Below are 25,114 nucleotides of genomic sequence, written 5' to 3' on the forward strand. Positions count from 1 at the left end.
TGAGATTCATCTTAACTCTACTGAACATGGAATAATTATATAACAAAAACAGTCCAGGTCTGCCGGGCTATTCCATAGGCAGTAGCTGCAAAAGAACTTAAAATGAGAGACAAGTAAAGTGAATCAGAAGTATTTTCTTAGAACATCAGCTTGGAAACCCAACAGCTGTTGAGTGAATGTTTTGCTATGGTGCCTTCATTAAAATGGAAAGGTTTTGTGATAGATATACATTAACTATGTTGCTTGTTTTCTTAGGCTCCAGGTTATGGAGATGTTAGGTTGTCTTTGGAGGCAATACCAGATACTGTAAACCTCGAAGAACCTTTTCATATTACCTGTAAAATAACAAACTGCAGGTAATGCCACTGTTTGTAGATGGATGTCCTTTCTACCTCACCTGCCTAGAAGATAATTTTAAAATCTTTTTGTTACTATCTCCTTTTAAGTTTTCCTCTTGACATACAGCCTTCTCTGATGTTGATACTGAGTACTGTAAAATTCTTCATCTGGTAGCAGTATAATTACATATTTTTAAGGGCCTATTGTATTATGCATCTTCTGTATTTTATTTCATTCATTTGTCACACCCTATGAGGTAGGTATTCATTGTTTATACTTCCTTCACCAAAACATGAACTAATAGGTTCTTATGTATTAATATATTATGAATTGAAGTAGCAAGATTTTTTGAGGCATGCTTGTACTTGAGCTGTATCTTAAGTATTAAGAAACCAAACATTGCTTATGGATTTAATGTAAGGGGAAATCATTGATTCGACAACTGGGTTTTGACAGTAAAGAGAGAGCATAATCTGAACTGTCAGGAAGCAAAGAGCACAGGGCTTTGAAACCAGAAAAAAATAGAATTAAGTTCCAGTCCTATGCCCTCTGCTCCTACTTGTATTACCACTTGGTTTGTATTATTATTTGGGGTATTTTAATAATATTGCAGTGATGAATCCCAGTTCTCTTAGTGTGAATGTATAATCCTTTTAATTCCAGATTTATTCTTTTTGGTATTAGAAAGATAGAAAATATTTATCCTTCAAAATTACAGAAATACCCACTTCCTCTATGAAGCTACCCAGACTTTCCAAAGCACACGTATTCATGCCTTCTCTATCATAGAAAATTTTAACTTAGTTTTTTAGTGACACTCATATATTGTGTATTTAGTGACACTCATATATTACTGTATTAGTCTCTTTCTCACTGGACTGGAATTATTCAAGAGAAGGGACATGGCATTACTCAGTGTCTGCCACATTGTGAGCTCAGTAAACAACAATACAGGGGAAAGACCCTGTGCTTATAGGGTGTTACAGGGTGTTGGGGAATTTTTGTTTTTTTTTTTTTTAAGTTTTTTCAGCAAATCAGTTTATTGAGCAGCTCACAAGTGTTATTTTTTTCAAAAGTTAAGTTCTCTTGGTGTTCACTTTAACTTTTGGTTATTCAAACAAGTTTTCTAAAAAGCATATGTCTCTTACATCTTTAGTTTCCTCTCTATATAAATGTCATTCCCTGCCCCTACACACCAGGGACATGCACAGACACATGCACACAACATATGTAAGTTTTACTGGATTTTTGTGAAATTAACAATATTCATGTAGTGCATCTACCCTGGTCTCTGGCACATAGTAGCCATCTCAAATGTTTGTTAGGGAGATTCAGGCATATACAAGTTAATATTATAAAGTCAATATGTGTAAGAAAAATAAAATTTAAATAAGCAATTTAAAATTTGGAGCCAAGTATAAGAATAAACAGCTAAAAGCCATAAGTAGCCATGAATGGTGGTAGGAGACTATTTTTCATTATGAGCCTTTTGGTTATTTAAAAAAGAACAATGTGCATACTTTCATTAAAAGTTTTTTTAACTTATTTAAGCTGAATGGTGATATCTGTTATAAGCAGAAGTAGTCTTTTCTTGGTAAATAATCCAGTTAGCAAACCTGACTAGTATTTACATCTTATGAATCCTGCCAGTTGTTTCCCAAGTTATGGTAAAGTAACATAGATTAGATATCAAAAGGACTAGACCAGAATCAGTTGTTTTCTTCTTTTCCTGTAGAGTACCTAACAGAAATAGTGAGAATATATGGCAACAAGATTAGTCACAAATGTGTGGAAGTCTCCCAGAAAAATGGCAGCACCAGATCAGCACCAGGAGGCCAGTGTTGAGTAATAGAACCAGAAGGCCAACATCCAGACAGGCAGATTAGTCTGAGGCCATTTTAAGTGCTAGAAGGTGTGACTTCCTTTCATCTTCCTGATTCTATCTTAAGTGATATAAAAATGTTATAATAGCTTTTCTCTTTCTGGTTTTTATTCTCCTGGATATGGAGAAAACAAGTTTACTGTCAATAGTAGAAATATTGCAGTACCTCTTTGTGAAATGAACAAGATTTATTCCTATTATTCTGATTCCTCCAGCAGTGAAAGGACTATGGATCTGGTTTTGGAAATGTGCAATACCAATTCCATCCACTGGTGTGGAATTTCAGGAAGACAGCTGGGAAAGCTGCATCCAAGTTCTTCGCTCTGTCTTGCCCTTACTCTGCTTTCTTCAGTACAGGGACTGCAAGTATGCTGTCTTTTCAAAAATTCCAATATTAGGGTGCTGTTAACTTACAAGTCATTTGTGATATCCATATTTCCTCTGAATGAATGAAAACTTAGACTCATCTCTCTCTCTCTCTCTCTCAATAGAGCATCTCTGGCTTAAGACTAACAGACACATTCTTAAAGAGAACATATGAATATGATGACATCGCACAAGTCTGTGTGATATCTTCTGCCATTAAAGTGGAAAGCTGAAGGAAACTTCCAATGTTAGGCTTTTCATTTAGTTTCACAGAACTGCTCTTTTTGTCACCTTTGTAAAATGATGACGTCAACAACGAAGTAAATATGTTACTTAAATTTTCTTTCCTGTAAAATGGTTAAAATATTAAATATTTGTTTTGAAGAGATCTGATTTTATCTTGTAATTTATGTTCGAAATGAACATGTGTATATTTTCTACACCTATTATTTAATTTCATTTTAGATGACCATTGGACTTTGTTCTCCAAAAGCTGTGTATCTGAGACTATTTGTCCCTAGCAAGTATCTAGAACACGAGTCAGCACACTTTTTATGTAAGGTACAAGATACTAAATATTTTAGGCTTTGCAGGCCGTAAGGTTTCTGTCACAAATACTGAACTCTGCCATTGTACTGCAAGAGCAGCCAGTAGGCAAAAAAAGTACAGTGTACACAAAAAGCAACAGCTGGACTCGGGAAGCTGAGGCAGGAGAATCACTTGAACTCGGGAGGCGGAGGTTGCAGTAAGCCGAGATCATGCTACTGCACTCTAGCCTGGGCGACAGAGTGAGACTCTGTCTCAAAAAAAAAGAGACAGCTGGGCAGATTTGGCCTGCAGGGTATAGTTGGCTGACCTCAATCTAGAAGATAGAGTTGTTTCTTAGAACTTTGTAATATTTTGTTTAGAAATACTTCAGTTAACTCCAGTTTTTCCTAGCTATTCAGTCAGCAGAAAAAGTTTGCTTAAAACAAAGGGGGTAGTCCTCTTATAACCTGATATTTGTTAACACACTATAAGCTTTCCAGTTGTTTTCAAAATTACGGTAATGGTTTGTGTCTGTATTTGTATATTATACCTACAAACATACATATCTTTCAGCTACTGAACACATCAGAATTGGTTTTACTTTTTAGGTTGTTGATTTTTTTTATTAACTATTAACTAAGAATAATACTTATTTTCTAATTATAAGCCAAAAACTCCTGGGTTTTTTTCTCATTGATTAAGCCACTTATTTTTATAAGGTATATTTAAATAATTCTCATCTTCTGATATGATTATAAACTCTAAATCATGTGTTACTGTTACAAAACTTTCTCTCTCCATGTAATCACACTTAGTTATGAGCAAAGCAGTGAGAAAGTTGAGGTGATAAACAACTTTGCAGCATTAATGTAACAAAAAGTTTCAGTGTTTGTCAGGAAAACAAAAGCTTAGGCTGTTAAATAAAAGCTATTCTATTTTGGTAAGTTGAAATTCAAGAATGTATATATAATTTCTTAAATGTAAGACTGCATTAAATCAAATACAAAAATTGGTTTTTCAATGCATCATTATTTATTGCCATAACAAATTGTTTGGTCCAGAATGAAAGCTATATTCAGAAGGTTTGCACCTCAAAATTGAGTAATAATTAATGAAATGTCTGTACTAAATAAAGTGCAAGCAGTGTAAAATTGAAGTCTGTCTTTGTTTCAAAATGATTAAGATTGATTAAATGATGAAATAATATTTTATAGCCACTGCATTGGATACTTGGATTGTTTTTCAAGCATCTTCTTATGACTGAATCTTCTGTTTCATTCTGTTTTAAATCTTAAAAGTAACATGATGGTCACTTGGAATCTGCTCTATATTTTAATTATAGTCTCTTCTGTTTATAAACAATAACTTAGACACATACTTTTCATAGTTTTAAGTAAAGATTAAATAATGCCATCTTAGAAAGGATCTGTTTAACCTATATTATAAAAGTTAGATACACAATTTGGTACATTAAATGAAAATGTCATTTGCATATATAGAACCTGTTCTGTTTTACACAGTATCATAATAGCTACAGCTTCTACAAGAAATATGGTTACTGTAAGTCCAACATTTAGTAAGAGGCTTAAAGAGTTACTTTAATAATGCCCTCTTATTTTTCTAGTTAGATAGCAACTATATTTCCCAGACAAGCAAGAAAATATATGGGGCATTTTTTATAAATTTAAAAGTAGCTAGCACAATCCAACCACGCAAAATTTTTTTGAAGTAGCTTCCAATGCTATGATTCCAAAGTGATCAAGGTACTTGAAGAGCAAAAATGGCTTGAATGGAATGGAAATGTAGGTAAGTGGACAGATAGCATCTAGATTGAATTTGTTACAGGTGGTATATTAGCAAAGAAATAGAAAAATGGAATGGAAGAAATATACCAATTCCCATTATTTCATGTAAAAAGAATGGCTAATTTAACTACAGATGTTAGCACATGAAGACATTGTTTTAAAGGTTTTTTTCTTACAGTGTCTTTGTCTGGGTAATACTGGTCAAATAAAATGAGTTGGGAAGTATTTCCTCCTCTTCTGTTTCCTGGAAGAGATTGTTTAGAATTGATATTATTTCTCCCTTAAGTGTTTGGTAAAATTCATCATTGAAGTTATCTGGGCCTGTAGTTTTCTTTACTGGAAGGTTTTTAACTTAACCACAAACTCAATTTCCTTAATAAATATGGGTCTGTTTAGGTTATCTGTTTCTACAGTGAGCTTTCTAGTTTGTATCCTATAGGGAATCTGTTTCATCTAAGTTGTTAAATATACAATCCTTGAGTTGGTCATGGTGTTTTCTAGTTAGCCTTTTAATACCTATAGTGTCTGTAGTGTATCCCCCCTTTCATTTCTGACACTGTGAATTTGTATCTTCTGTTTTTCTAGGCAGTCAGCTAGAAGCTTATCTTATTGCTCTAAAAGCATTTTTAATGCACTCAAGATAGTTATGCTAGAAACTTTAACTTCTTATTCAACACTGAATATGAGTGACTGATTTTTAATTAAGGATCTATTTTGCGTTTTATATCACAGTAATGACTTCTATGTGTTAGTAGTAGTACTTTGTTCTGTGTTAATACTAGAATACTAGGAGTTCATTCTAACTTAATGAAAATCAAAGTTGGCTTAAGTGGAATACGAATTTAACTTCTGAGGGCCGAAGACTTAAATTGTGCTCTTTTTAAATTCTGCAGAACTATATATCTTCATACAGATCTTCGCTGTAGCTTTAGCCCAGGTGCTTAGGTGTTTGCAGGTCTAATTGAGAAACCTCTAACCTAGTGTTCCTCTAAATTAGAGTCCTTGGATCTGTATCAAAACCACCTAGTGTACTGTTTAAAAATGGCCATTCCTAGGCGTTATTACAGGACCTACTGTATCATAATTGAACACGTGGCCCTGAATCTGCATCTTTAACGAATTCTCCAGGTGATTCTTACAATGAAATTATAGAACTACTGTTCTGACGTCACAAAGGAGAAAGAGAAAAGTTGGATTTTAAACTTCAAGATACAAAATAATTAGTCTCTTTTTCTTTTTTTTTTTTTGAGGTGGAGTCTTGCTCTGTCACCCAGGCTGGAGTGCAGTGGCGCAATCTCAGCTCACTGCAACCCCCGCCTCTCAGGTTCTAGCAATTCTCATGATTCAGCCTCCCGAGTAGCTGGGACTACAGGTGCCCGCCACGAAGCCAGGCTAATTTTTGTATTTTCCGTAGAGGTGGGTTTCACCATGTTGGCCAGGCTGGTCTCAAACTCCTGACCTCAGGTGATCCCCCCTGCCTTGGCCTCCCAAAGTGCTGGGATTACAGGCATGAGCCACAGCACCCGGCCAATTAGTCTTTTGATAAGGGTTCTATAAGGCCTAATCATCTGCACGTTTACTCATTTAATTGTATATTCCTGGCCAGGCACAGTGGCTAACACCTTTAATCCCAGCACTTTGAGGGGCCAAGATGGGCAGATCACTTGAGGTCAGGAGTTTGAGACCAGCCTGGCCGATATGGTGGAACTCTGTCTCCATTAAAAACAAATTGGTGGCCAGGCACGGTGACTCACGCCTGTAATCCCACCATTTGAGAGGCCAAGGCAGGCGGATCACGAGGTCAAGAGATCGAGATAATCCTGGCCAACATAGTGAAACCCCGTCTCTACTAAAAATACAAAAATTAGCTGGGTATGGTGACGCATGCCTGTAATCCCAGCTACTCGGGAGGCTGAGGCAGGAGAATCACTTGAACCCGGGAGGCAGAGGTTGCAGTGAGCCGAGATTGCGCCACTGCACTCCAGCCTGGCAACAGAGAGAGACTCCATCTCAAGAAAAAAAAAAAGTTAGCTGGGCATGGTGGTGGGCGCCCATAATCCCAGCTACTTGGGAGGTTGAGGCTCGAGAATCGCTTGAATCCAGGAGGTGGAGGTTGCAGTGAGCTGAGATTGCAACACTGCACTCCAGCCTGGCAAAAGAGTAAGACTCCATCTCAAAAAAACCCCACAAAATTTATATTACTTCCTTTTTCAGTTTTCCCTCGTAAAACTTGTGAAGTCATTACATGTCAGCACCAATTTCATGATTAATAAACAAAAAATATACTCTAGTTGGAATTAAACTCTCATCATCAATGTAGTTAGACCCATGCAATTAATACCTAATGCCCCTTTTCTCCACTAATATGCATCTAATTTATAATAAAATATTTTAAGTCTCCTGTTATATTTAAATTGCATCAAATTTAAATTATGTTAATTATAAGACTGGCATGCCAAGCCAAATTATCACAGAAGATTACATGAACAAGCAATGTTAGTGATAGATGCTTTTTGTTATCCATCAAATAATTACTAAGTTTTCTTTTTTAAAAAAATCAGTGTTTATGGGCACACAATTAAATACCATTTAGAAAATCCTTAACTTAGGACCAGGTCACTGGCTTAGTTAAATATATTTATATTTGATAGTTTCCAAGGTAAGGTTACCACTGGGGAAACTGTGATAATTAAGTCAAATAGTTGTACCACTGACCTAACCAGTACATTAAGGATTTCTAAATGTATCTTATTGTGTATTTAGCGTAAGTGGCCATGCTAATGTTATCAATACCAAACTGCAGACAAGATTAGTTAAGAACTATGCAGAAAACCTGAGCATCCTACCTTTACTTTCTATACATTTGCATTACCAATTTTTTCTTTTCAAAATATCCCTTGCATCAAGTGCTACTTTCTAACAGCTCTTAAGATTCTCTGTTCACCAGAACAAGCAACATTAAAGATAATATTGGTTCCCATGTTATATATTCATTACTGATAGCACTTATCAAAGCTAAACCTAGATAATATTCCTTCTTTCCTGACATACTGCTCAGTGGCAAGTACACTTCTTCTCAACCAGCATAGGAAACCTTTCCTTTGGGTCATTTCCCTTCTGAAAAAACTGCTTAAGGGAAATTGGAGCTAAAGAGCTTACCAACAAATAGTCCTACTAGAGTTCAATAAATATACTTTGCTATTAAGTCTAATATACAAATATGATAGAAGTTTGAAAATGGAACCTTATCCCAGTGCTATATTGGCACTTAACATGGCTAGTGATCATTTCAAAAGGAGTCATGTTTTGAGTTTGTTTGTGATAAACCTATTGTCTAAACAGATTTATTCTTTAAGAATATACACAAGAGGTTTTCCTCCATTATTTTCACACATCAGATATGGTGTTTGGTTTTTTGAAGGAGGGAGGGGGTACTATCTACAACAAATACTTCATTCATAGCCATAAACCATTTGTATCTTGGGCTTGAGCCCCTGGTTAAATCAGGAATGCTCTTCAGCGCTGCTGCTGAATGATCTGCTCCGGATGTGATTTCTCAGTTGCTCTATAAGTTCAGGATTTTGTTGCTGTATCTGCTGAGCAAACTGCTGTCCCCTGTAGTAAAGAGGCAATGTGGTTTGAATAGGGAATTGCCAGTCACATTTACCCATGCAAAAAGAACTGCAGAAAATGTGGGAGCTACCTAAAGGGGGCTTTTTTCTATAAAAACAAGTTTTAGAGCCACGACTTTAGAATCTACAAGTTTACCAATGCCTCCATATAGCATTATTACAATGCAGTGTTCTTTATAAGAAACAAAACACCCATGCTAAAAAAAAATAAGTACCTCAACTGGGTGAAATCTACTTCTCTAGTGCTAATGACAAAGAAGCAAAGGGCTAAGAAGTATATGTTTTTATTGTATGTGCTCAAACATAATGCTTTTATACGCAAGTCTTAATAGTCTCATATAACACCCAGTTTGGGATGCTTTTGGAGGTCACCTAACAAGTAATTTTAAAAACACTAAGAAGTTTAACACAAATTGTAGTATGTGACCCTCTATTGCCAGTGTTAGATGTTATTATATGCCATTTAAAGGTCATTGTAAAAATGCAATATTCTAAGTGGATACACAGTTGTGCTGACAAACAACAAGTGGTACTGTGGCTTCATATAAAGTGTCCAGCGAGAGCATCAGACACAGATTCAAAAAGCAAAGTTGTCTTCGCCAATTTGACATAAGTGAAAGCAATGTGCTCAAGTAATGAGAAGATGCAAGTAGTTCCTCTAAGTGTTGACAGGCACTGAAAAAGTATGAATAAAAATTTCCTGAATTGCCTGAACATTAAAGTATGTAACAAGTGATTTTAAACCATGTATGTGTACCTAAATTGATATATATTTTAAGAGGATATTTGACCTTCATCTGTGTCCCTGAGTAGTTTGAAGTCTGCTGAAAAACTTCCTGGATCTTCATTGGGAAAAAATGGGGGATTAATAGCTTTATATATATATATGAGATCACAATTTATTTGGACATATGATTTTTGCTGTTTGTCTCCATACCCTCAAAGTACCATGTCACCAATCCTTGGGACCCTCTGTAGGCACAGATATAGTATTGATACCCCCACTTAAAAACCAAGGACCCTAATTTCGTGCTGACAACACAATCAAGTAAAATTAAAATTAGGCTGCAAATGAAAAGACTGAATGTGCTATGGGTTCCTTAGTAAGTCACTAACCTGTACCTCAGTTTCTCTAGCCATTGGGTAGGGATATAAATTATCTGCTTTTCTAATATCTGTCCCTCACCTGCCTTATTGACATGGTGCCAAAAAAGAAAAGAAGAAAAAGATTCTGCTGGTACTTGAAAGTCTCCACAAATAAAGCATAATGAACGGGGGGAAGAAAAGGCATAATAAACATGGTTCTTTTTCTCAACAGACAGGGCTGGCCAGACTATCTAGGCATGGATCCCTGCCCTGCAGTCTAAAAGGTGGTTCTAATTCGTGAACTTCTTTCAGATTTAGTAACATTAAGGAGGCCAAAGTTACTAACGGTAAAAGATAAACATTTAAAAAGAAAGCCCTGACCCCTCACCATAGAGATAGGCTGTAAAACATAAAATACATCTTCACTATTTCTGTTTTAAATAATACTTACGCTTGGATGAGGCTTGACAGGTCAGTTAGGCCCCCAACTCCAGCAGCAGGTCCCCCAATGGCATTTGTCATCATTCCTGACATTCTAGAGTACACAAGAAATACATCACTGGGATTGGTATATATTCTTAACAAATAGGACAACTGGACGAGGAAAAGTTAATAAAATATACCCATGTTATACCAGAGGCTAGGCCAAATGTGTGTGGCTTTAAGCTCCAACTGTCATTCAGAACAGTTTCATCATTTTTTAGCTGATGTGCTCAAATTAGGAGCCTGGCAAGTAGAAGGGTTGGGGAAGTGTAATAAGCTCTTTCTATATACTTACAGCTGTTGAACTTGAGGGTTCTGCATTAAACTTGCCGCCTGGAATTGAAAAACAGCACCTCCCATTAAAGGCAGTTAATATGTAGGGATCTTTAACAAAGATTTTTTTTTAGAAGAATGAAAGCTAAATCATGTATGCACTAACATTTTGTAGAGTTTCAGTGTGCTATGCAAAGTAAAGGGGAATGTAAAAAGAGAGGAGGTACTAGAAAAAGTGGCATTAAGAAGACATGGTGAGGATAAAGAGATTACAAACAACACTATAAACTGAGGATGTTGACAGCAGTTTACTTACTACTGCTGATCAGACCAATTAAGCCAAAAGGAAAAATAGGAACTTTAAAAGTATAGTTAAGGGATCTCCTACACTTGAGAAGGTCCATTCCAAATGAGCTCTTAAGAGATGTGACTTTGCTCCATGGGGCCCAGCAATTTCAATCCTTCCCATGCTTACAGTGGCACAGGGAATTATATTTATGTGCACACACACTTTTAAAACATTCTATTTTGAAAGCATCACATTTTTTTCCCCTCAAATTGGTAATGTCAACAATATTTATGTAAAATTTGAATTTAGTCTAAATCTTTGTAGACAATAGATTTTATTCACAGACTCTCTAGGAGGTGTTGGGAAAAGCCACCACTTGCTTATATTATCAGAAAGATCACTGACTGATTCATAAGTAATTCAAAAATTTCCTCAAGTCCCAGTCAGGATTGGTGCCTCTGAGCTAACCCATACACTTACACTAAAGGCATTACACAGGAAAAGCAGGATGTATGAGCTATAAACATGAAACGCTGTGTTTTGCAATCCCTTTAAACTAGTTCTGCAACAGTAGTTCTTCCCCTTCTCCCAGAATCTAGGACCTAGAGGAAATTTAGAACAGATCTATGCTTTTCCAGTCACTTTTCAGTAAGCAATCCTCCTGTCACTTTAAGTTCTATAAAATGACCTCCAGTTCAGCAATTAATGTCTCGGTGTAACAATCAAATACATAAAGCTTCATTTATAGGTAAAACTTCTCCCTTCCTAGCATGGGCCTGCTACAGATTGACCGGTTGTAGTAGAAAAGAGGCACCATTGACTGCTCTGTTTCCTATAGTAGCGGTCCCCAACCCCTGGGCCACAGATTGTTAGGAACCAGGCTGCACAGCAGCAGGTTAGCGGTGGGCGACAAAGCATTACTGCCTGAGCTCCACCTCCTGTCAGATCAGCTGCAGCATTAGATTCTCATAGGAGCAAGAACCCTATTGTGAACTGCGCATGTGAGGGATCTAGGTAGAGTGCTCCTCAAGAGAATCTAACGCTTCTCTCCCCGTCCTGCCCCTACCCCCTACACCCGGTATGGTCCATGGAAAAACTGTCTTCCATGAAACCAGTCCCTGTTACAAAAAGGTTGGGGACCGCTGTCCTATAGTGCTTTTTTTTTTTTTTTCTTCGAAATGAAGTCTCACTGTGTCACCCAGGCTGGAGTGCAATGGCATGACCTCAGCTCACTGCAACCTCTGCCTCCCGGAGTCAAGTGATTCTCCTGCCTCAGCCACCCAAGTACCTGGGATTACAGGTGTGCACCACCATGCCCAGCTAATTTTTGTATTTTTAGTAGAGACGGGGTTTCGCCAGGTTGGCCAGGCTGGTCTGGAACTCCTGACCTCAAGTGATCCGCCCATCTCAGCCTCCCAAAGTGCTGGGATTACAGGTGTAAGCCACCACACCAAGGCCTATAGTGCTTCTTTATCCTGTAGTGCTTCCAGTCCTCTTCCCCCAGCTTGCTGATTAAGAGTTGTGGCCCTCCAGGTTGAGGGTTAAATGGAGGGAAAGGTGAAAGGAGCAGCAAAGTTCTTATTTGATGACTGGTATTCTCCTACTAGTTTTGCATTGGTGCTTTTTGAGTTTGCAAGGTATTCAGAAACTACTGTGGTTCTCTTATGGGGTACTTTCTTGTGTTCTTCAGACACTTCTCCTTTCCCTAGGCCTCTGGAGATTTCTTATCTATTCTTTGAAAAGGGTAATTTACCCTCTGGATGGATGCTATGACTTTCCCTTCAGTCTTAGGTTCTTGACAGTCCTCCAGAGATTCTCTGTGTTGGGATCCTGTCACACTTCCAGGAAAGCCTCTTGAACATATTCAGACACACTCTCTCACAATTGTGTGTGCTCACCTTGGTTCACAGGAAACACCTCTGCTCCATTCTCATCAGTACAGTAACTGCCCAAACCACACAGCTAATTCTGCCACTGGCTATCCAGTTGAACTATCAGGTAGAAAGTCTCTGTACCAGAAAGGCCCTTTCTCAGTGAGGGCTTGAGATAAGAGCAAGCCTCCCTAATTCCTTCATATAGGGAGCCCTAAAACTCTAATAGCTTTCTCCAAAAATCATGTTTTAATTTCCATCAACCTGGCCTTTTTTATGAGTCACAAAACATGTTTTTTATCCCCATCTTTTGCAACTCCTACATGGTGGTCTCACACCTTATTTTGGTACATAGCAGCTTGGAGCCTAAGCCAAATCTGAAACTAAAAGAATTCAATTTTTCACATCTTGTTACAATGCCATAACCTGAGTCCCAGAATGGGTAACCATGCTTAAAAAAAAAAATGAAGTCACAAGATCTACAAAACATGTATTTGCTAGCATGGTAAGAAGGCCGAAATTTGATAAGGGAAAAATAAAAACTACCAATTGCTAAAAAGACTTATCTCACTGGGAATGAGTCATCTGTGCATTTCAGTTCAACAGAAGATTTAATGGATGCAAGACACATTTTTTGAAGGAAACAAAAGATGAATAAAAACTGACTCCTGCCTTCCAAGGGCATATCATGTGATAAAATAATTCTCATCCAAAGTACACAGTCACCCCAGGAGCTTGATATGCCCTGGTAACATCCTAAACCCACTAAATCAAAGTTACCACATATTGGACCAGAGCGTGTATGTTCTCAAAAAGGCCCATACATTATTTTGTTGTTTTGTAAGAATAGAAGACATACATATGAGATATCTATACCTCTATCTATCTATCTATCTATCTATCGTATCTATCTATCGTATCTATCTATCTATCTATATCAAAGAAACTCTAAAGATAGAAAACAAGGCAGACAATGCTGAGGGGCAAGCCTAGGGAACCACAATGGCCAAATACTCAAACTGCAGATGTTAGATATCTTCCTAGGACCACTTTTATGTAAGAGAGTAGTTTTTAACCTTTCATATATTGGCAGATTCCTGTGCCAATCTCATGGAAAATATGATGCTCTCCCTGGAAAAATGCACAAATACACATGTACACAGATTTTTATATATAATTTTGGGAAACTCCATGAGCTTCCTAAAGTCCATCCATGGCTTTCCCACAGGAGGTACATGGACACGTTAAGAACCCTGCCATTCAGCCAGAGAGAAAGGCCGGGCCACCTACAAAGGGAAGCCCATCAGACTAACAGCAGATCTCTCAGCAGAACCCCTTTAAGCCAGAAGAGATTGGGGGCCAATATTCAACATTCTTAAAAGAATTTCCAATCCAGAATTTCATATCTGGTCAAACTAAGCTTCATAAGCAAAGGAGAAATAAGATCCTTTTCAGACAAGCAAATGCCGAGGGAATTCATTACTACCAGACCTGCCTTACAAGAGCTCCTGAAGGAAGCACTAAATATGGAAAGGAAAAACTGTTACCAGCCACTACAAAAACACACTGAAGTATACAGACCAGTGACACTGTGAAGCAACCACATAAGTTTGCAAAATAACCAGCTAGCATCATGATGACAGGATCAAATTTACACATAACAATACTAACCTTAAATGTAAATGGGCTAAATGCCCCAATTAAAAGACACAGAATGGCAAACCAGATAAAAAAACAAGACCCATCAGTGAGCTGTATTCAAGAGACCCACTATACATACAAAGACACACATAGGCTCAAAATACAGGGATGAAGGAAAATTTACCAAGCAAATGGAAAACAGAAAAAAGCAGTGGTCGCAATCCTAGTTTCTGACAAAACAGACTCTAAACCAAAGAAGATCAAAAAAGACAAAGAAGGAAGCAGAGGTTGCAGTGAGCCGAGATCGCACCACTGTACTCCAGCCTGGGTGACAGAGCAAGACTCTGTCTCAAGAAAAAAAAAAAAGACAAAGAAGGGCATTACATAATGGTAAAGGGTTCAATTCAACAAGAAGAGCTAACTATCTTAAATATATATGCACCCAATACAGGAACACCCAGATTCATAAAGCAAGTACTTTGAGAGCTTCAAAGAGACTAGACTCCCACACAATAATAGTGGGAGACTTTAACACTCTGCTGACAATAGTAGACAGATCATCAGGACAGAAAACTAACAAAGATATTCAAACCTGACCTCAGCTCTGGATCAAGTGGACCTGATATCTACAGAACTCTCCACCAAAAAACAACAGAATATACATTCTTCTCATCACCACACAGCATTCCATTCACTCAAAACCACACAACTACATGGAAATTGAACAACCTGCTCCTGAATGACTTTTGGGTAAATAATAAAATTAAGGCAGAAATCAAGAAGTTCTTTGAACTTCTTGAAGGAGAAGAATGAACTTCTTTGAATGAGAACAAAGATAAAACATACCAGAATCTCGGACACAGCTAAAATTTCTTTCTTGTTAAGAAACAAATTTATAGCACTAAATGCCCAAATCAAAAAGCTAGAAAGATCTCCAGTTGACAACCTAACATCACAACTAAAAGAAATAGAGAAACAAGAGCAAACAAACCCCAAAGCTAGCAGAAGACAGGAAATAACCAAGATTAGAGCTGAACCGAAGGAGATAGAGACACGAAAAACCCTTCAAAAAAAAAAAATGAATACAGGAGCTAGTTTTTTTGAAAAAATTAATAAAATAGATAGACTGCTAGCTATACTAATGAAGAAGAAAAAGAGAGAAGATTCAAACAAACGCGATCAAAAATGATAAGGGGGATATTACCACTGACCCCACAGAAATACAAACAACCATCAAAGAATACTATAAACAGTCCTATGCACATAAATTAGAAATTTTACTAATGAATTTCTAGAAGAACTTGATAAATTCCTGGACACATACATCCTCCCAAGACTGAACCAGAAAGAAACTGAATCCCTGAATAAACCAATAATGAGTTCTGAAATTGAGGCACTAATAAATAGCCTACCAACCAAAAAAAAAAAAAAAAGCCCAGGACCAGATGAATCCACAGCTGAATTCTACCGGAGGTACAAAGAAGAGCTGGTACCATTCCTACAGAAACTATTCTAAAAAATTGAAAAGGAGGATCTCCTCCCTAATTCATTCTATGAGGCCAACATCATTCTGATACCAAAACCTGGCAGAGATACAACAACAAAAAAGAAAACTTCAGGCTAATATCCTTGATGAACATTGATACAAAAATCCTCAGCAAAATACTGGCAAACCGAATCCAAGCAGCACATCAAAAAGCTTATCCATCACAATCAAGGAGGCTTCATTCCCAAGATGCAAGGCTGTTTCTACATATGCAAATCAATAAATGTGATTCATCTCATAAACAGAACTAAAGACAAAAACCCCATGATTATCTCAATAGATGCTGAAGAGGCCTTCAATTAAATTCAACATCCTTTCATATAAAAAACTCTCAATAAACTAGATATTGAAGGAACATACCTCAAAATAATAAAAGCCATATATGACAAACCTACAGCCAATATCATACTGAATGGGCAAAAGCTGGAAGTGTTCCCCTTGAAAACCAGCACAAGACAAGAATACCCTCTCTCATCACTCCTATTCAACATATTAATAGTATTGGAAGTTTTGCCCAGGGAAATGAAGCACAATAAAGAAATAAAGCGTATTGAAATAGGAAGAGAGGAAGTCAAATTATCCCTATATGCAGATGACAGGATCCTATATCTAGAAAACCCTATTGTCTCAGTTGAGAAGTTTATTAAGCTGATAAGCAACTTCAGCACAGTCTCAGGATACAAAATCAATGTGCAAAAATCACTAGCATTCCTACATACCAACAACAGGCAAGTTGAAAGTCAAATCACAAATGAACTCCCATTCACAATTGCCATAAAAAGAATAAAATATCTAGAAATACAGCTAACAGGCAAAGTGAAGGAACTCTTCAAGGAGAACTACAAACCACTGCTCAAGGAAATAAGAGAAGACAGAAACAAGTGGAAAAACACTCCATGCTCATGGATAGGAAGAATCAAAATCGTGAAAATGGCCATATTGCCTAAAGCAATTTATAGATTCAATGCTATTCCCATTAAACTACCATTGACATGCTTCACAGAATTAGAAAAAACTATTTTAAAATTCATATGGAACCAAAAAAGAACCCAAACAGCCAAGGCAATCCTAAACAAAAAGAACAAAGCTGAGGCATCATGCTACCCAATTTCAAACTGTACTACAGGGCTACAATAACCAAAACAGCATGGTACTGGTACAAGAACAGACACATAGACCAGTGGAACAGAACAGAGAACCCAGAAATAAGACTGCACACTCGCAACCATCTGATCTTTGACAAACCTGGCAAAAGCAATGGGGAAAGGATTCCCTATTTAATAAGTGTTGCTGAGAGAACTGGCTAGCCATATGGAGAAAATTGAAACTGGACCCCTTTGTTATACCATATATATACAAAAATCAACTCAAGATGGATTAAAGACTTAAATGTGCAACCCAAAACTATAAAAACTCTATAAACGTAGGCAATATCATTCAGGACATAGGCACAGGTAAAGATTTCATGATGAAGATGCCAAAAGCAATTGCAACAAAGGAAAAAATTGACAAATGGGATCTAATTAAACTAAAGAGTTTCTTTTCCACACCAAAAGAAACAATCAACAGAGTAAACAGACAACCTACAGAATTGGAGAACATTTTTGCAATCTATCTATCTGACAAAGGTCTAATATCCTGCATCTATAAAGAACTTAAATAAATTTACAAGAAAAAAACAACCCCATTATAAAGTGGGCAAAGGAAATGAACAGACAATTCTCAAAAGAAGACATATATGTGTCCAACAAACATATGAAAAAACAGCTCAACATCATTGATCATTAGAGAAATGCAAATCAAAACCACAATGAGATACCATCTCACACAAGTCAGAACAACTATAATTAAAAACTCAAAAACAGGCCAGGTGTGGTGGCCCATGCCTGTAATGCCAGTACCTCAGGAGGCTGAGGCAGGCGGATCACCAGAGGTCATTTGACCAGGCTGGTCAACATGGTGAAACCCCATCTCTACTGACAATACAAGAATTAGCCAGGCGTGGTTGTGGGTGCCTATAATCCCAGCTACTCAGGAGGCTGAGGCAGGAGATTTGCTTGAACCCAGGAGGTGGAGGTTGCAGTGAGCCAAGATCGCACCATTGCACTCCAGACTGGGTGACAAGAGTGAAACTCTGTCTCAAAAAAAAAACAAACAACAACAACAAAAAAACAAAAACCAACAGATTCTGGCAAAGTTGTGGAGAAAAAGGAATGCTTTTAACACTGTTGGTGGAAATGTAAATTAGTTCAACCATTGTGGAAGACAGTGTGGTGATTCCTCAAAGACCTAGAAGCAGAAATACCATTCGACCCAGCAATCCCATTACTGGGTATATACCCGAAGGAATAGAAATCATTCTACTGTAAATACATATGCATGCATATGTTCATTGCAGCACTATTCACAATAGCAAAGACATGGAATCAACCCAAATGCCTATCAATGATAGACTGGATAAAGAGAATGCGGTACATATACACCACGGAATGCTGGTGGGACATGGATGGAGCTGGAGGCCATTTTACCATTTTACTTAACAAACTAACGCAGGAAAAGAAAACCAAATAACACGTGTTCTCACTTACAAGTGGGAGCCAAATGATGAGAACACAATGACACATGTAGGGGAACAACACACACTGGGGCCTGTTGGAGGGCAGAGGATGGGAGGAGAGGAAGGATCAGGAAGAATAGTTAATGGATGCTGGGCTTAATACCTGGGTAATGGGAGGATCTGTGCAGCAAACTACCATGGCAGACGTTTTACCTATGTAACAAACCTGCACATCCTGCATAATGTACCCCTGCACTTGAAATAAAAGTTGGAAATAAAAAAAAAGAACCCTGTGATAGCCTTATATCAATACTCCACTACAACCACCACCACAAAAACTCACTTATTTGTTTCTTAAAAAAATTGCATAGCTACATAGCTCTATGGAAAACATAGCCAGTAGAGGCATAAAAGAAAGTATACTCACCATACTAATAAAGGCTGGATTATTTATCAAGCTAGCCATGTCAAAGCTCAGTCCAGTTCCTGTCTGTAAAACAATTATATCTGAGAATCAGTTCAGTAACTACAACTACAATAAATTGTGAATGACAGAAAATACTTCACTCATTTGGCATTAACAACTTACAGGACTGGATACCTCTCTTAACTTCTGTTCTGCTATTTTCAGATTTGACTTATAGGAATCATTTTCAGGGTCAAGATCTAATGCCTTTTGATAACTTGTAACTGCTTCTTCAAATTTATTCAAGGCAGTGAGGGCCAGCCTGAAGGGAATAGAGTATAAGAATATCAGATATATGATTAAAGAACATCAGGACATCACAAACATTGTCAAACGTCTGTCTTGGTATTCAGTTCTAATCCAGATTACACGTAATTTATTCACTGTACTATGGCTCACGGAAGTAAAATTCCCTCCAACTTAAGATTCTATACATATGAACTCACTCCATTCTGCTTGCTGATAACCTGGTTGTCCTATAGATCATGAATTTAATGCTTAGAGATTATCTTACTTACTCTACCATCTTTAAGCTTAATATGTAAAATAATTTGCTTTATAAATGCCTAGACTAAGTTCCAAAAGATGTGAGCTGACAATCCTGTGGTCACATAAATCCATGATGCTAACACCATTTTTAAGGACTCTAAACTGTATTTGTGCTTCAAAACGGCCTACATGCTTTCTTCTTCCTAACAGAGGAACAATTAATATCAATTTGCCATTAAGAAAACAGGCTATAGTTATCAGATAACTATTCCTGATCAAAAGAGGTAGATAAAATTAGCATCCTTTACAACTCAAATAACAAATTATACCAGGCGCAAGTCAAGAGGTATTAAATTTTAAAGTTCATATTCACCTAGTTATAATTTACTTATTGAAAAATTACTATAGAACTAAACAATAACTGTATATATGGTGAGACAGTATTAGGGGTTTCTGTTTGTTTTAGGTTTGTTTTAAACAAATTACTATTTTCTTTTCTCTTTTTCTCTTTATCGGAACCTAATTCATTTTCTACCAGTCAACCATGTGTGATACTTCATCAGAGTCCCCAGTTAGTCAAGAGTCAAGTCAGTAACTATTTACTGAAACTCTATGATGTATAAGAATATTATTAAAATAATATCTAAAGATACTGAGGATCCTGGCTGGGCGCAGTCGCCCATGTCTCTAATCCCAGCAGCACTTTGGGAGGCTGGGGTGGGTGGATCACTTGAGGTCAGGAGTTTGAGACCAGTCTGGCCAACATGGTGAAACCCTGTCTCTACTAAAAATACAAAAATTAGCCAAGCATGGTGGCAGATGCCTGTAATCCCAGCTACTAGGGAGGCTGAGGCACGAGAATTGCTTGAATCCAGGAGGCGGAGGTTGCAGTGGGCCGAGATTGTGCCATTGCACTCCAGCCTGGAAAACAAGAGCGAAACTCCATCTCAAAAAAAAAAAAAAAGATAAAGTTTCCTGTCTTTAAGAAAATTTCATTCTACCTGGGGAAGACAGGCAACAAGCATGCAAAGAAAAAGGGCAATATTAAAGGAATGAATAGGAGAGCTGCTCAAAAAGTAGCCACATTGGAAAGATCTGAGTGATGTAAAGAAAGCAGTAATGAAAATGAGGGAGGAGCATTGTAGTGGAAATAGCAGTAAACAGAAAGGTCTCGAGAAAGATGCAAGCTTGGTATTCTTAAGGAACAGGACAACGGCTGATGAGGAGGGAACACAGAAAACAAAGCATGGAGAGATGATGTCAGAGAACAGTTGGGTGCCAGATGATACAGCACCATTGCTTGGAGTTTGAACTTTATTCTGGTTGCAATGGAGTCACATGATATAATTTGTGCTTTTGAAAGCTCACTCTGGCTTCTACGTAGAGGATCTACGCGGGCAGAAGGGTAGAATGGAGGCAGGGAGATCGGTTAGGAAGCTATTGCAGTAGCTTAGGAAAGAGATGTAGTTTCGACTAGGGCTATATGCAAGATAGCAATCAACACTTGGATTCAAGATATATATAGAAACTAGAATTGACAGGACTCGATGACAGAGTATCAGTACTTATGTCAGGCCTAATAACAATGAAGGATGACTCTTAGGCTTCTGACCTGTGCATGGGATAGAGAACTAATTGTACAATGTATCGAGATTGGAAAGATTTTGGAAGGGAACATGAGTTTTGTCTGGGACATGTTAAGTTTAAAATACCTATTAAACATCCAAACATAGAGTTGAAGAGTAGTAGAATACATGAGTATGGAGTTCAAACATATAAATTAGATCCAATAATATATATAGTTGATTCTTATTCACAGTAGTCCTGTTCTATAAAGTCACCATGAACAATGAATTAGCAAATACTGAACAATTGTTCCTAGGGAAAATACAGAGTTAGGTTCCTGCAACTAGTTGCAAATAGTCATATTTTCATCAACTGATCAATATATAATCTTGTTTTTATGTGTGTTTCTGATTAAACAAACTATTTAATATATGTATTTTACTCATTAGCATTGAACTCATAGCCAACGGCACTAACTCATGCCTGAATGAAGCTTGTCTCATAAATGTATTTTCTCCATAAGGCACATTACAGTCCTCTTGCACTTAGGAACACTAGATAACACTTCAGCCTATAGTTGGGGGCCACTGTAAACAGCAAAATCACAAATAAAAGGCACAAAAATAAAAAAAAATGTAGCACTAAATAGACTGTTTCAGCATGAGAGCTGAAACAAAAAGGTAGAGCATCACCTTATTCACCCTCAGCTGAGATCGAGAACATCAGAAGACACATTTTCACTAATTGTGCATGTACATGAATGACCACAGAAGCAGTGTAAATATTGATTTGGGGACTACAAATTAATTTAGCAAGTAGACAAATTCATAAATACAGAATCTGCAAATAATGAGTATCAACTGTAGATGAATTTTAAAAGCATGGAGCAGTATAAACTGAGCAAAGAGAAGACAGAGAAACAGCAGCAGCAGAGGATGCAACCCTAAAATACAGCATTGTTTAGAGATAGTAGAGAGGAAGAACAAGCAAGGGAGACTGGAAAAGAGCATCCAGTAAAGTAGAAGGGGAAACAGGGCAAGTATGGTGTCAGGATCCTAGAGAGTGATGTATTTTGACAATAAGTTTATAGTGGCTGGGCGTGGTGGCTCACGCCTGTAATCCCAGCACTTTGGGAGGCCGAGGTGGGCGGATAGTGAGGTCAGGAGATCGAGACCATCCTGGCTAACACGGTGAAACCCCGTCTCTACTAAAAATACAAAAAATTAGCCAGGCATGATGGCGGGTGCCTGTAGTCCCAGCTACTCGGGAGGCTGAGACAGGAGAACGGCGTGAACCCAGGAGGCGGAGCTTGCAGTGAGCTCAGATCGCGCCACTGCACTCCAGCCTGAGTGACAGAGCGAGACTCTGTCTCAAAAAAAAGAAAAAAAGAGATGACAAAGATGAAACAGCAAGTACAGATAAGCATCAGGGGCAGAGAATGAGGAACTGAGAAGTGGGATGGTGGCTAGAGGGGAACGCTGGGTAAAGGGATGGGTCCAACTAATGATTTTTTTTCTTTTTTTTGAGACAGAGTCTCACTCTGTCACTCAGGCTGGAGTGCAGTGACACGATCATGACTCACTGCAGCCTCGACTTCCCAGACTCAAGCGATCCTCTCACCTCAGCCTCCCAAGTAGCTGGGACTACAGGTGTACACCACCACTCCTGGATAATTTTTGTATTTTTATAGAGATGGGGTCTTGCAATGTTGCCCAGGCTGGTCTTGAACTCCTGGGCTCAAGCATTCCTCCCACCTTGGCCTCCCAAAACACTGGAATTACAGGTGTTAGCCACCGCACCTGGCTCAGGGAATGACTTTTTATGACCTTATCACATGCCAGCCATTATCATCTATTAGAGATGGAAGATCTAATGTTATAGAAAATGAAGGAGATTGTAATAGTTGTAAAGTTGTGGAGAAGGTACAAGAGAATGGGATCTTAAAGCATGAGTGGAGGCAACAGTCTTAGGTAAGAATGCTTCTTTTTTTTTTTTGAGACAGAGTCTCAATCTGTCACCCAGACTGGAATGCAGTGGCTCTATCTCAGCTCACTGCAACCTCTGCCTCCCAGGTTCAAGTGATTCTCCTGCCTCAGCCTCCCGAGTAGCTGGGTCTGCAGATGCTCACCACCATGCCTGGCTAATTTTTGTATTTTTCATAGAGACAGGGTTTCACCATGTTGGCCAGGCTGGTCTTGAACTCCTGACCTCAAGTGATCTGCTCACCTTGGCCTTCCAAAGTGCCGGGATTACAGGCGTGAGTCACCACACCCAGCCAGAATGCTTCAATTTTAACAAGAAAAAAGGGCATTCTGTGTAGATACAAATGTAGGTAGACCGATGGATTTGCAAGGAGGAAAATGAGTTGTTTTCCTTCAAAAAGCATCTAGCTTCTCAATTAAGTGTAAGCCAACAGCATCAGTTGACAGTCACCAGAGAGGGGGTAGTGGGAATTTGAAGGGAGAGGAAGAGCTATGAAATCGTCACATCAGAGAGTGGAAAGGTGACTATAGAAGGAAAAATAATAGAATTGTCTGCAATATTGACTGCTCATCTGAGATTTGTGGTCATGGACATGAAATCAGTCGACTAATTATGGTTACATAATTTTCTCCAACAATCAAATCAGTCATCAATCATCTGACTTCCTAGTCACAGAAATTGTAGTCATTTCCTCCCTTATGTTTTATTTATCCTCTTATTAGTTCAGAGGGTAAAACATTAAGCAGGAAATTCAAAACCAAGCCATTAAGAACAGCATACCTGATGCTACATGGTACTACTTGGAACATTCTCCCAGAACTTACCCCATTCTCCCATAGGCCTTGCTGTACTTTGAATCAATTGCTATTGCTTTTTCACAATCCTTTATCGCATCTGTATAGTGACCTAATTTGCTCTGAGCAGCAGCCCTAAGAGAAAGAAAAGAGAATTTTATTAAAGGCAGTTTTCAAGGCACTAATTTAGATTTTCAGGTACTAATAATACTACCTTTTTCTTGTTCCAATTTGTAGATCACTCCCACTAAATTTCTAAGTCAAACTGTCTAAGATAATTATGTAATAAAATGGGAAAAAAAAGCTCAGAAACTTCTGTGCAGAAAAAAGTATGCAGGCTGCCTTTCACTGTTTGCTTTGCTATAGAAAGGACAAATATGTAAGTCATACAACTGGTCTACCTATTTATACCCTTTCTAGTTTGTCCAAACAGAAAAGTGAAAAAGCTAGGACATCTTGGCTACTATGGAGGCACAAAGAGTGAGTGATTGCTGTGAATGGCTACACAGAGGGTTGTGCTATTATCACTTTAATGGTAGGGTTAAACTACAAGTAAAAGTGATATCCCAGTCCCCTGGCACTTTCTCTCATTCATTCATTTCTAAGGCCAACTGTATTTTATTTCTTTCAGTCTCCCAGAAGTTCTCATAATTTTGTCCCTCATCAAAAGGTTGAAGAGCCAACTTTGGAAAAAGAACACTTGCCTAGATCAAAATCCTTGCAGTTGTGACCTCTCCTCAATAACGTTTCCAGATAGGAAGAAATAGCTCAGAGGAGAAACAGGAAAGAAGAGAAGCTCTAAGACGGATGCTCAGAAGTCAAAGTGGGGCACCAGCAACCAAGAAACAGAAGTTTCTTGGACCAAGGAGGGCCAGGGTGTGGTGACCACTTCTTCGATTTCTCACAACTGCAAAGGAGAATGCTATGCTGCACAGCACCTCTGCCTCCACCACTGTAACTCCAAGACCTGGTACCCTTTGTATTAATAAAGGTAAAGAAGCACTCTCTGAAAATTTTGCTTGCAAGCCCAGAAATGAACTTAGGCTCCTTCATGTTCTTCAGTCTACAGACAAAAGTCTCACGCTAACCCAAGGTCTCTGACCTCATGCTCCTCTCCCACTGCAATCTGAGAAGCACTACTCTTGTTTTTGCTACCTCTATTCTCTCTTTACCGACATTTTTTTTTTTTTTCCTTTTTGTGGCGAACAGAGTCTCACTATATTGCCCAGGCAAGTCTCGAACTCCTGGGCTCATGCTATCCTCCCACCTCTGCCTCCCTAAGAGCTGGGATTACAGGCATGAGCCACCGCACCTGGCCCCATATTTGTTGTTTTAATTGTCCTTAAAAACAATCTTTTTTCTTAACCACCCAGTAAACCATCTCTCTTCCTTGAAATTAGTCAAAGGTCATGTCTTTCAAGGACCTAGCTGGACTCTAATAAGCACACATGAAAACAATAAAGCTGATTAAAACACCACCTATCTCCAAGTATCAGTGAGGATCCTTGCTGATCCTTA

At 38.1% G+C, this 25,114-nt stretch overlaps 2 protein-coding genes across 9 annotated transcripts in view; one reads left to right on the forward strand and one right to left on the reverse strand.

The window, feature by feature from the left end:
- The window catches only part of TRAPPC13 (trafficking protein particle complex subunit 13), a 40,708-nt gene extending 36,442 nt beyond the window's left edge, over positions 1-4,266 (forward strand). For 4 of the 7 annotated variants that reach the window (XM_054487514.2, XM_054487516.2, XM_063664853.1 and 1 more), the window contains 3 exons: positions 256-356; positions 2,437-2,587; positions 2,713-4,266. In XM_054487514.2, coding sequence (XP_054343489.1) covers positions 256-356; positions 2,437-2,587; positions 2,713-2,820 — 360 coding nt within the window. In that variant the 3' untranslated portion in view covers positions 2,821-4,266. The remainder of the gene's footprint in view (positions 1-255; positions 357-2,436; positions 2,588-2,712) is intronic. The other 3 variants (XM_054487515.2, XM_054487518.2, XM_063664855.1) reach the window with 1 other exon arrangement.
- A 3,958-nt stretch (positions 4,267-8,224) lies between these two features.
- Positions 8,225-25,114, reverse strand: part of SGTB (small glutamine rich tetratricopeptide repeat co-chaperone beta) — a 55,867-nt gene continuing 38,977 nt past the window's right edge. For both annotated transcript variants that reach the window (XM_063664857.1, XM_054487519.2), the window contains exons 6-11: positions 23,627-23,731; positions 18,888-19,026; positions 18,726-18,788; positions 10,417-10,454; positions 10,090-10,173; positions 8,225-8,535 (exon numbers count right to left, since the gene is read on the reverse strand). In XM_063664857.1, the coding sequence (XP_063520927.1) occupies positions 8,424-8,535; positions 10,090-10,173; positions 10,417-10,454; positions 18,726-18,788; positions 18,888-19,026; positions 23,627-23,731 (541 nt within the window). In that variant the 3' untranslated portion in view covers positions 8,225-8,423. The remainder of the gene's footprint in view (positions 8,536-10,089; positions 10,174-10,416; positions 10,455-18,725; positions 18,789-18,887; positions 19,027-23,626; positions 23,732-25,114) is intronic.

Source organism: Pongo pygmaeus, chromosome 4 (genome assembly GCF_028885625.2).
Source record: "Pongo pygmaeus isolate AG05252 chromosome 4, NHGRI_mPonPyg2-v2.0_pri, whole genome shotgun sequence".
Classification (NCBI taxonomy): domain Eukaryota; kingdom Metazoa; phylum Chordata; class Mammalia; order Primates; family Hominidae; genus Pongo; species Pongo pygmaeus.